Genomic DNA, 11,871 nt, shown 5'->3' with positions numbered 1-11,871 from the left:
GAGCTTTGATTGCTGTTGGCAAGTCAATGAGAGGGAATTACCCAGGCCTGTCAGCTGCAAAGTCTGGCTGTGATGACTGACCTCCAACCTTCACCCTCCATGGAGGATCAAGTATGCAGGGTCCAGGTGGTGGTGCTCTGACATGGTCTATAGCTTTCCACTGGGTGCACAGGCCCTGGGATTTCCTGGGTGGTACAAGCCAAGGTCACCTCCCACCTGCGTTCTGCCCAGCGCCACCCCTCCTGGGCTATAGAACAATCTGAGATGGCTGTTACTTGTGCTGGGCTGGGAGATTATTCCCAAGTAAAGCCAAGCTGTAAAGCAAGGCTGGATGCTTCTAGTTTTCAGCCTGGGGCCACTTAGAAAGAGGTATGGGGACTGGGGGCTCACTGAGGCCTGCTGTTGTTTGTTTGAGAGGATTTAAGAAGTTGTAAAGCATGAGCCAAGACCAGCCATTCATATGGAAAAGTCTCTGTTAAAGGCTTGCATAAGTTGGGGGATCTCCAGGGCGGGGCAAACAGTGTTACCCTGGTTGATGGAGTCTCTATATGGCACCCATCTGCCAGCTCTGTTGCTCTGTGGCAGGTGGGTTCAGAAAAGGGACAATTGCCTCTGACCACCTTTCCATCTGGGAGAAAGCTATTCTCCAGCTCTCACATTGATGCCAGACTCTTCAGTTCCTCACTGTATGCCACTGGTGCCTTTCAAACTGCTAATCCAGTGCTAGAGCTCACAGGGAGTGAGTCTGATTAATCTGTGTGTGGGGTTTTAAGAGGAAGTGCTTGGGACTCCAGAAGTTTCTTTCATTGACTCAGTCCCTCCTTGTTTTTGCATCCAGAAGTTTTGGGGGCTTATCTTCTTGGTTCTGGAACCCTGGGCTCGGGGGCCTCTTGTAGGGCTGGGACTCCTCACTTCTAAGATATTCTTCCCAAATTTTTATCCACCACACATGGATGTGGGAGCAGCCTGTTCTGCAGCTCAGCCCCTCCTACCAGACTAGGTGGATGTTGTTTCTTAGTCATCAGACTTCCATTCAACTCAATTTCTGATGGTTCCGAGTGATGGTTGTTCTATAATTTGTTGTAGTTTTGATGTGGTTGTGCGAGGAGATGAGCTGTGTTTACCTGTGCCACCCATCTTCACTGGAAGTCCTCCTGTTTTCTAGTTTTTATAACATCTCTTCTTGGACCCATAAATTATTTCATTTTATCTCTTAGTGTCAATACATATGGCAAATTCTAGTTGTTATCTCTACTGATTATTTATTACAGAATATTCTCTGATTTTAATCCTTTAAGAGTGTTGAGGCTTTTTGGGGATATAATGTATATTTACTTTTTATAAATATTCTGTATGTACTAGAAAATGGTATATATTCTGCAATTGTTCCTACAATGCTTTTTAATCATATAAAATTCTTCCATATCCACACTGATTTTTCTTTTTATTCTGTTCCTTTGTAATATATATGTGTTATGATCTTCTACAATGATTTTAAAATTAACTAGTTTCCTTGTATGCTGTAAATTTTGAATTATACAGATTGGGGTAAAAGTACATTTACAGTTGTTTGTATGGGAAATAATACAATAATTAATAAATATACTTCAAGAATAAATTGTGAGTATTCACAACTGTAAATCTACTTTTGCCCATCCTGTATATTTTTGAGATTATAAATATTATAAATAAAAAATTTAACATTATGCAGTGATTTTCTCATAATTAGTATCTGACATTTTATATATTTGATGGGTACATAATTACACTGGCTTTCTTTGTTTAGTATTTGTTAACTATGTATTTCCTACTTTTCCCTTTCAATTTTTATTTAGTCTAGAATTTTTAAATCAAGCTTTAAATTCTGTCTTTTAATACAGTTTAAAATAACATTTTTACTTTGTAGTTATTATATATTTCATATTTTAAAATAAATTATTGTTTATACAGTCATGAATCTAAGCTACTATTTTCTTCTAATGGTTTTTTTTATTGCTTTCACTTTCATATTTAGCTCTGGGATTGACCCAGAGTTGATGTTTGTGTATTTTGTGAGCATAGGAGTCAAGATTTGATTATTTTTTCATATTAGCATTCAATGGATCCAGCACATGCTATTAAAACAAACAAGCCTTTTCCTCACTGTACTGCAATGTAATCCTTGTCATAAATCAAATGACTGTTTCTGAGGGGTCTCTTTCTATATTCTTTTTTCTCTTCTTTTAGTTTATGTTTATTCTTGAGCCCTATTTATCAATACAAATACCAACAGAATTAATTACTACAACTCTGTAATAGGTATTGATACCTGGCCTTGTTCTACAGTTCTAAGATATTCTTAGTTTTCTTCATCCTTTGATTTTCCACATATTTTTCAAATCATTTTATTATTTTTCCTTTTGTACCTTTTATTTTATACTTCTTTGCTTTCATTGTGTTTAATGAATCTACCATTTTATATTGTACCATTTTCTCTCTATTAAATTATTATACATCCTTTTACTCTTCTTTTCTTTTTTGTTATGACAAGAGGACAAACATTTTTGTTCTGATTGTCAGTGGCTTAGTTTTTGGACCAGTTGCTTCAACAAATCCAGACTGCCCTGCCGGTTCTCCATCTTTATGTTATACTTGCTTGGGAAAATGAAAATGGGATACTCACACCTACCTTTCTCTTTATAGAGCCTCACAAGCATATTCTCCTCATATTTAAAAGATTTTATTTATTTATTTAGAGAGAGGGGAAGAGAGGGAGAGAAACTTCAATGGGAGAGAGAAACATCAATCTGTTGCCTCTCGTACAGGCCCCAACCAAAGCCCAATCAGCAACCCAGGCACATGCCCTGATAAGGGATACCCATGACCTTTCGCTTTGTAGGACAATACCCAACAAACAGCCACACCGGGCAGGTCTCTTCTCACATTTACGAGTAATATATTTTAATGTAAGATGTCCATCTAATCTATTGAATTTTTGTTTTATTAGTTCAACATTTATTGACCATTTGCTATTTTTCAGATATTCTTCTAAGTACTTGAGATGCATTAGTAAACAAAGTGGATATGAATCTCTCAGTTTATGCTGTTAACAGATGGCTCTAATAATGAAACAATAAATAAATATAGGGTCTGGCACAAATAATGCCTCTATTTTATTACAAACTCTTTTATTAAAAAATCATAGGCATGCAATTCTGTAACATAACAATATCACACTCAAGGATACCATATGACATTTTAGATGAAATGTTCACATTAGAACTGTAAGTTATTACACCCATATCATTACGCTACCAACCACACTCAAGCAGGTGTCACTTCTCCTGGATCCTATAGATTAGGAAGATTGTTAAAATGCTTGAGCAAAAATATAGAACAAAGTAAAAAATATCTTTTGGAAATCTAATGCTTGTTGATAGAGAAAGTTACATTTTTTATAAACTTATCAAGATGAGCCTTACTGTGAAGTTGATATGTAAGAAAGACTTGAAGTAAAATGAGCCAATGAGCCATGCTGGAGAACATCCCATGAAGGGACAACATCTTGTGCAAATGCCCTGAGGCAATAGATTGCCTGTTATATTAAAAAAAACAAACAGAAATATGGTGTGACAGTAAAGTGAGTGAGGGGAGGACTGGAAACTCAGATCTTTAAGTAAAACAAGAACAAAATCAGAGAATCAATCTCTTTGTTTTCCCCTCACTCTCTACCTCTGCTTATCTACCTATTTATAATAAATTTAACAAAATAAATATCTTCTCAAAATAAGCTTAGGAAACAAATTTTCCATTAAATACTTTTCATCTATTTTACAGAGCTTTTTTACCTCATAATTTTAGAGTTTATGGTTATAATGGCTCAGGACATATGAAACCTTTTGAACAGGAGATTCAGGTATGGTTTTTATTGTCTGTTTTACCTTTGTTATGTAAGTTTCTGTGATCACCTTACTTAGGGTCACTTGTTGCTGGAATACAAATGGTTAAAGTTATGTTTTGTTTTGGCACAAACTTAACCATTTCTTTTTGATGATGTGTCTTGAGTAAGCCTTGTTACACAGACAATTATCCAAATCAAAAATGATTGTGATGTTTTTAAGCTATTATTTCATGATGATATACATGTACATACTTACGTGGCCAAAGGGTTGACTATGTTGGGACATACTTAAAGTGAAAAAGCATGACTTAGGTTAGGAAAGCTAAATCTGGGAAGAAGAGGAGAATCCAAAGACTTTTCTGAGGTATTTTTAGGGACTAAGTAAATAAAAATGGAATTTTATATATATATATATAGGGATACAAGGTCTGTCTGGAAAAAGTCCAGCTATTGTTAATATAACAAGAACTATTTGCACAACATTGATATAACCTGGCAGCCAAGGAAAGTGGACCAGAATGTGCATGAATGAGCAATGACGACTTCACTGTACTACTCAGTGGGGGTGGTGGACACCATTGAGTGAGCATGTGTACTGTGTGGCCATCACATTCAAAATGACTGAGCGGGTAGAAAACAAATCTGCATCAGATTTTGTGTTAAGCTTGAACATTCCCCCATGGAAACTATTCAGATGATTCAGAAGGCTTTCAGGGATAGTGCAATGAGTGCGTCACAAATAAAAGTGTGGCACTAATGCTTCAGAGATGGTCGAGAATCTGTTAAAAGTGATCCATGTTCTGGAAGGCCTGCACCAAGCAGGGCACATGAGAATGTTGAACATGCACAGGCTGCGATCAACAAAGATCGGCGACTGACAGTGTGAGAACTAGAAGCTGATCTGGGGATTCCCAAAACTACTGTGTCTGAGATTTTGACATAGAATTTTGGCAATAAATGTCTCATAGCAAAATTCATTTCATGGCTTCTGCTACCAGAGCAGAAGGAACATCGCCCTGCAGTTGCTAATGACTTGATTCAAACCCCTATCAATGAAGCAGATTTGTCATCCTGAAATTTTTGGCTTTTCCCAAAACTAAAACCACCTTTGAAAGGGAAGAAATTTCAGACTGTCGTTTAAATTTAGAAAATATGATGGAGCAGTTGATGGCGATTCCAATAAAGGAATTTTGCAGAGTGTTTTGAATAGTGGAAGAGGTGCTGGGAGAACTGTGTGAGGTCCCAAGGTGCCTACTTTGAAGGGACTGAGGCATCATTGTCCTCTGTACAATGTTTCTTGTATCTTGTGTCATCTTCAATAAATGTCTCTATTTTTCACATTACATGGCTCAATACTTTCTGGACGGACCTCATCATATATTAAATTTTCATACATTGGGAGAACTTGTAACTTCATTTTCTAATGTCTTTAATTTATTGGAAACATAATAGAGAAGGGTTCTTATAATTGCATGAGCTTCCCATGCCTGAAATACCATTTTCCTTTTTACCTTTTCCCTACCCTACAAATTGCTATTGTTTATTTCTGTTTGCATTACTGATTTCTATGTTGGGAATCTACCAGTACTTTGAAATTAAAGCACTTTTATAGAAACTAAGCTTTTAACAGAATTCATAATAGAGATGGTGAATAGTTGCTTTAAATTTTCTGAACAGACTGGGCAAATATATGAGCTATCTATGGCGCAGTCACTACAGATATATAAATAATACATAGTCAAACCATGGTGTTGTTAGGGTGGCCAGTGACACAGGCTGCGAAAGAATTCACAAAGAGAAGAAAAGGCAGAGAGCAAAGTTTTATTCACTTTCCCAGGGGGAAAAGGGGCATGGTGTGGAGAGGTACATCCAGCAACAAAATGTAGGGGCATTGAGCTTTTATTATGGTATTGGGGTAGTTGTAGAGCAAGATGTTTCGGTTGGCTTTGTTCAGGCTGCATCTTGTTCTGATGTTATCTTTGGGTGCAGGTTTGGGCTTTGCAGTCTGGCACATCCGGTTTTGTGAGACGTGGCCTCTGCACCTTCAGGGTGCTTCCGGTAATTTTCTAGCCCTGAGGGTAGAGGCTCATAAAACAAAAGTCAGTCAAGCTAGCTCTGGCCAAGAGGGCCAGTAAAAGGAGTTTTGTTTTATTGGTTATGACATATATACACAAATGTGTGTGTGTGTGGTATATGTATATGTGTGTGTGTATAAAGAGGGAAGAGAGTTAGAATCAGAGAAAAAAGAGATACACAAGCACAATATCCCATGCCTGAAATTTATATAATTCTGCTATACCTAACACCTAATTCTACTTCTTGTCCCTCAGGAGGTAACCATGAAAGATGAATGTGTAATTAAAATGACAAAGCGAAGAATGCTTTATTAGTAACCTGAATGAAATGAGTTGTTGAATATTGGTCTCAAATGGAATGAGTACAGTCGTGTGCCACATGACGACGTTTCAGTCAGTGATGGACCACCTGTACGTGGTGGTCCCAGAAGACTATAATGGAGAAAAAATCCTAATACCTAGTGATACCATCACCATGGTAGGCCATGCGATGTTGTAGGGCAACACGTTACTCGCGTGTTTGTGGTGATGCTAGTGTAAATACACCTACCGCACTGCCAGTGATATAAAAGTGTGGCACAATGCATAATACTGAAACCAGAAAAGGTGGCATTCATGCTGTCTGCCACCACTGGGGCCAATGAGTAGAGACAGGGATGGAATCCTTATTGACACTTCATTCAGATGGCCAGCGATCTGAGAAAATGATGCCCCAGAAGATTGTCTTACATTCCATTTCAAGCCAACTTTTTTTATAAGGAAGAAAAAAAGTGTAGGTGGAGGGGTGTGGAATTCAGGAAAAAGGTTAATCAGATAAAAGCTGCAGTCTGGCAGTTTCCCTAGCATCCTTTCATCTGCTGACCTGTGAGTCTTTATCTGTGTCCTGGGTGGTGGGACGTCTCCCCCTGGAACACAATGGCTCGGATACCATCTCGATCACTTGTAGTTACCCCGTGGGGCACAGAGGTCAAATTGCTTGTGGCCTCCTGGAGTCAGGGTCAGTCATATCCTCACTTCCTGAAACAATAGCTTTATATACACATTCATTACTAAGCTTATTATTACCTAAAAGTAAAATGTTCCAACTCTCAGTTCCCCCATCAATACTTGATGATAAATGATTGTTACTGGTTTATCACTATATCTTTATTATTATTTTAGAGTGTACTCATTCTACTTATTAAAATAAAAATTACTATAAAACAGTATGCCATGTTACCCTGGCAGCAGCCTCATACATCTCACTGAGCTTGGAGATGGGGAAGGTGGGTCTGGTTTTTGCTCAGATAAAACAGGCTTCCATTTTTCTTCCTGAATTTTCATAAGTTTCCTTGAATAGCTGTTTATTCATTTTCCCTTAGGATTGATTGTCTTTTCCACCATTTCCAGAGTGTTTAAATGGTTGTTTACTCATAATTTTCATTTGTTTTGCTAGGGAGCAGATTTATGGAGCTCCTCATTCTGTCACACCAGAAGTCAATTCTCCGTATCTTCTTTATTAAAGAATAATTTTTCATAATACATAATTCTGTGTGCCTGAGCTCTTTTTCCTTAGCATTTGATTCTTTCATTGTATCCTGGCTCTATGTCTACATCCATCTATACCTGTATCTATACATCTATATCTATCTATTATCTATCTATCTATCTATATGGAGAGAGAGAAATATTATTGTTTGTGTTATTATTCCTCTGAAAGTTATGTGCTACATGTCTTTGGTTTATTTAAAGGTTTTTCTCTTTATTTTTGTTTTCCATCAGTTCATTATGATGTGCTCAGTTCCTTATAGGTTGTGGAAGTGAAAACAAGCAAAAGCTATTTATTCGGAGTTGGCCATTGCCAGGGAGCCAGCCACCATCACTTGTGTTATGACAGACACTGTGACTGGAAGCCAACGTTTTCCCATGAGTCCACCTGCCTATGTGCACTGGCCCAAAGAAATACACAAGGAGGAGTTCGCAGTATAGAAAGAAAAACAATAGTTTAATATTAAATCAGCTAATTTGGACATGGGGAGCTTATACTTCTAAAAACCCAACTCATAACTTAGATGTTATCTTTAGCCAGCCAGAGGTCTGGACCCTGTTCCCATTAGGTCCCTGCTACTATCTCTGCTGCCTTGGGGGCTACTTATTATCTAGGGGGAAGGCTATGTCTCTGAGGAGTCTATCCATCTATTTATCATCCATCTATCCATCATATGAGAGGGAAGGGGATGATTTCTAGAGCTAGGACTTAAAACTAAATTTAATAAAATCATAAGGATTGTTGATTTTAATACTCTAAAACAGGCAGAGGGTGAGAAAGCTTCACAGAGCAAGAAAAAAAGAAAACTTCAGGTATGCCCCATTTGGAAGTGGGTAGGCTTGAAACTGGAAAAGATATCAGAGCTCATGCTGCGTGTCACTTGCCAAACCCAAGAAGCAGAGACAGAGATTGAATCTTTACGGGCACTTTATTCAGATGGCTGGCAATCTGAGAAGACTGCGGGTTTGCACACTTAAAAAAAAAAATCTTACATTTTCTTTCCAGGCCAAAGTTTTTATAACAGGGAATAAACAGGGTGCGGTGAGGGGTTTTAAAATGCAGGGAGAATTAGGTGAAAGAAACTGCAGCATTCTTGTCCTGGGCACTTAGCTGTTCCCAGGGGCAGGCGGGTCATCTGTCCCGCCCTAAAACACAATGGCCTGGGTGCCTCCACTTGTCCCCAGGCGGTAACTTTCAGCAGTGCCCCAGGAGGTCGGCTGTTTTCCCAGGAGCCAGGACAGGCCTTATCTGTAGTTTCTGAAACAAAAGCTTTAACATATGCATTACTTACTAGGCTTATAACTATTTACCTTAAACTAAAATTTTCCAACTCTTGAGTCCCCTCTCCGGCTGAGGAAGCTATAGGTAGGCTAACAAGAAGCAAAGCATCCTATGTATTTGTTTAGGGGTAGGTATATACTCAGCTCTCTCTGGTTGGTCTCAAGTTGGAAGCAGAGACAAAATTTAGGTAAACTAAACATTTTTAATTAAGTCTTATTTACTTCATATGTTATTGTTTAGCTTCCTGTATTGTTACTAGAGACAGCAATGTGGCTTCCTACAGTGTATGACTGTAGCAAGCTGGCCTCCTGGGCTTATTATTGTCCATAAGGGTGTTGATTGATTTCCTGGGCAGGTTGCAGTGGGTTTGTGTCAGAATTCTATTTTTATATATGATCTAGCTACTGTCTATTTGTATATTCAGTGTCTCAACCTATAAATTGTCCTATCTCAATATATTTGGAGAAATTTTGGTCATTATTAAAAAGTATTTTTGTACCTCTTTTCTCTTTTTATTCCTCTAGGAGTTCAATTAAATATGTTAGATAACATTATCCCGCATATTGCGGCAGCCATGTTCAATTTTTAAAGGTTCTTTTCTCTTAGTTTTCTTTTAAATTTGATGATTTCTATAAGTTTATATGTTATTGTATTCTTTTACTTTTTTGCCTTCTCCAATGTACAGTAAAACCTATTCAGTGTGTTACATTTTAAAAGTATCTTTTTTCTAGAATTTAGGGTTGAGAATTTTATAACCTTCATTTCTCTGCTGAATTCCCTAATTGCTTTCCTACTATGCCAAAGTTTACCTTTTGTTCTAGATCACACTTTTAATATCTGCTTTAAATCTTTTTTTTTCCCCTACGGCAAAATCTTGGGTTATTTCAGAGTCAATTCTTTTTTTTTTAATGACTGTGAGCCACATTCACATATCTAATATTTTAAAATCATACTGGCCATATTCAATGATACATTGTAGAGTTCGTTACATTCTAGAACTCTAGAATGTATCATTCTAGTAATGAACTCTAGAATGTATCATTATTATTCCACCAGACAATTCACTTTGCTGGAGCCACTTTCAAAACTCTTCGCTTCTATGTTCAGAAACAGCCAAAATGTCTTCTCAGTTTTTCCAGCTTGTCTGGTCTTGGCGTCTGCTACACTACTCGCGATCTCTTTCACATATTCTCCGTTTAGGTGTAAAATAAGAACTACGTCTAAGTTCATAGCCCACATTTTGGGACCTTGCTCTGTTCCTCCTTCTTTTCCTGGATATTGTACTTCAATTTCTAGGAACCTGAAAATGTAATCACTAAGATTGTGTTGTTGTTGTTGTTGTTTGTTTTTGTTAATTGATTTGAGACAGACAGAGAAACATCTATTTGTTGTTCCACTTACGTATGCATTTATCGGTTGATTCTTGTATGTGTCCTGACTGTGGTTGAGTCTGCAACCTTGGTGTATTGGGGTGATGATGTAACCAACTGAGCAGCCCAGCCAGGGCAAATGTTGGGTTTTTTGTTAGACCGTCGTTAGCTACCTTGTGCTATCCTGCCGTGGGAGTGCCCTCAGTGTAAACAAATATAAATGCAAATCTCCACAAATACCATGTTTTACTCCACAAATACCACGTTTTGCTTTCTAGTGTTGATGACTTTCTCCTTTTCCTGCCAGCCTTCATAGTTGGAGTTAAAAATCATTTTTCAGAGTTTATATTTGTTGCGATCGGTAGGAGGGTTAATCCAATGCAAGCTGCGATGCTGTTACACTCAAATAGTTTTAGAAACAAAAGTTCCTCTTTTTGAATTTGTTTGGTTTTGTTTTTGTAAAAGTAAGCCAGAAAAGCATAAAAAATAACTTTTTGATGATTTTTTCTTTTACCCTAATGACCCAGAATTACATATTTAATTTATAACATGAAAATGTGTTAATTCTTTGTGAACCTGTGGGGAAATTTATTGATAATCGAGTCAAATGCTCATCTAATAATCCTATAAATTTGTTTTGGAAACAATGAGTATTTGAAACATATGCACAAGTTAGCATTTGTTTTAAATATTTGAGAATAGTACCTTTAACGTGAGTTATTCTAATAGAGATAAATGTATTTTATCTTTTATTTTTCAGAATTTTTGCTACTACCAAGGGTATATTGAAGGTTATCCAAATTCCATGGTGATCCTCAGCACATGTACTGGACTCAGGTTATGATATATAATTTTATAACTACAAAATGGAATATTATTTTAGAAATACTTTTTTAATTTATAAATTACATTTAGTAGTTCTAATGTGAGGCATGCCTTATTGTGGAACACCATCTTTGGAAAAGCATGGTTTGGAAATTCTTGTAATGTCCTACCCTTATTCCGAATTAAGATTTTTGCTATATTTGGAGACCATGAAATATCAATGGCTAGGCAAATCCCAATAGCACTACTATTTCCTGCCACTCAGTAAGTTTATGGTTAGGAATTTCTTCCTACTTTACTGCCTGAGATTAAAACTGAAAATTACCTACATACTATTAAACAAAAACCTGACTAAATGGCATTTTATATATTTATATATATTTTTAAATGCATTCTGAAATCTGTAGGGGCTTACTACAGTTTGAAAACGTAAGCTATGGAATTGAGCCCTTGGAGCCTTCCGTCGGCTTTGAACATGTGATTTATCAAGTGCAACATAAGAATGAAGGTGCCTCTTTATACGCCGAGGACATTAAACCGAGAGAAATGCCCTATAAAATACAAAGTATAGAGGTAGGTGATTGAGCAACTACATGATTATTACTGTTCATCAATATAAATAATGTATTTTAGCTGACAAACAAAATATTTACATTAATGCACATGATTGGCAGATAGATAGATGTGCTAGATGTACCAGAAACTTTGTGGCTTATATTGTAAGCCTTAAAACTTTTCATTCAAATTTCCAGAACTACCAGCTGGTGTTTTTCATTGTTAGGGGCGTATTTTCCCCTGTTACCTAGACCGTTACCGTCTTCCGATGAACTCCTTTCTCCATATCTGTTATAGCAAAATTATGACATAATAAACACAGATGCCACTCACAGAAATGTGGGAGATATTCCCTGA

General features: G+C 37.1%; 1 protein-coding gene across 1 annotated transcript in view; it reads left to right on the top strand.

Moving 5' to 3' along the window:
- The first annotated feature begins 3,450 nt into the window (after positions 1 to 3,450).
- Positions 3,451 to 11,871, top strand: part of LOC112321442 (disintegrin and metalloproteinase domain-containing protein 2) — a 74,950-nt gene continuing 66,529 nt past the window's right edge. The window contains exons 1-4 of the mRNA XM_071220148.1: positions 3,451 to 3,491; positions 3,817 to 3,895; positions 10,895 to 10,971; positions 11,367 to 11,532. Of these exons, the coding sequence (XP_071076249.1) occupies positions 3,451 to 3,491; positions 3,817 to 3,895; positions 10,895 to 10,971; positions 11,367 to 11,532 (363 nt within the window). The remainder of the gene's footprint in view (positions 3,492 to 3,816; positions 3,896 to 10,894; positions 10,972 to 11,366; positions 11,533 to 11,871) is intronic.

This window comes from Desmodus rotundus, chromosome 13 (genome assembly GCF_022682495.2).
Source record: "Desmodus rotundus isolate HL8 chromosome 13, HLdesRot8A.1, whole genome shotgun sequence".
NCBI classification, from domain to species: Eukaryota; Metazoa; Chordata; class Mammalia; order Chiroptera; family Phyllostomidae; genus Desmodus; species Desmodus rotundus.
This window is presented reverse-complemented; position numbering and strand designations above follow the sequence as displayed.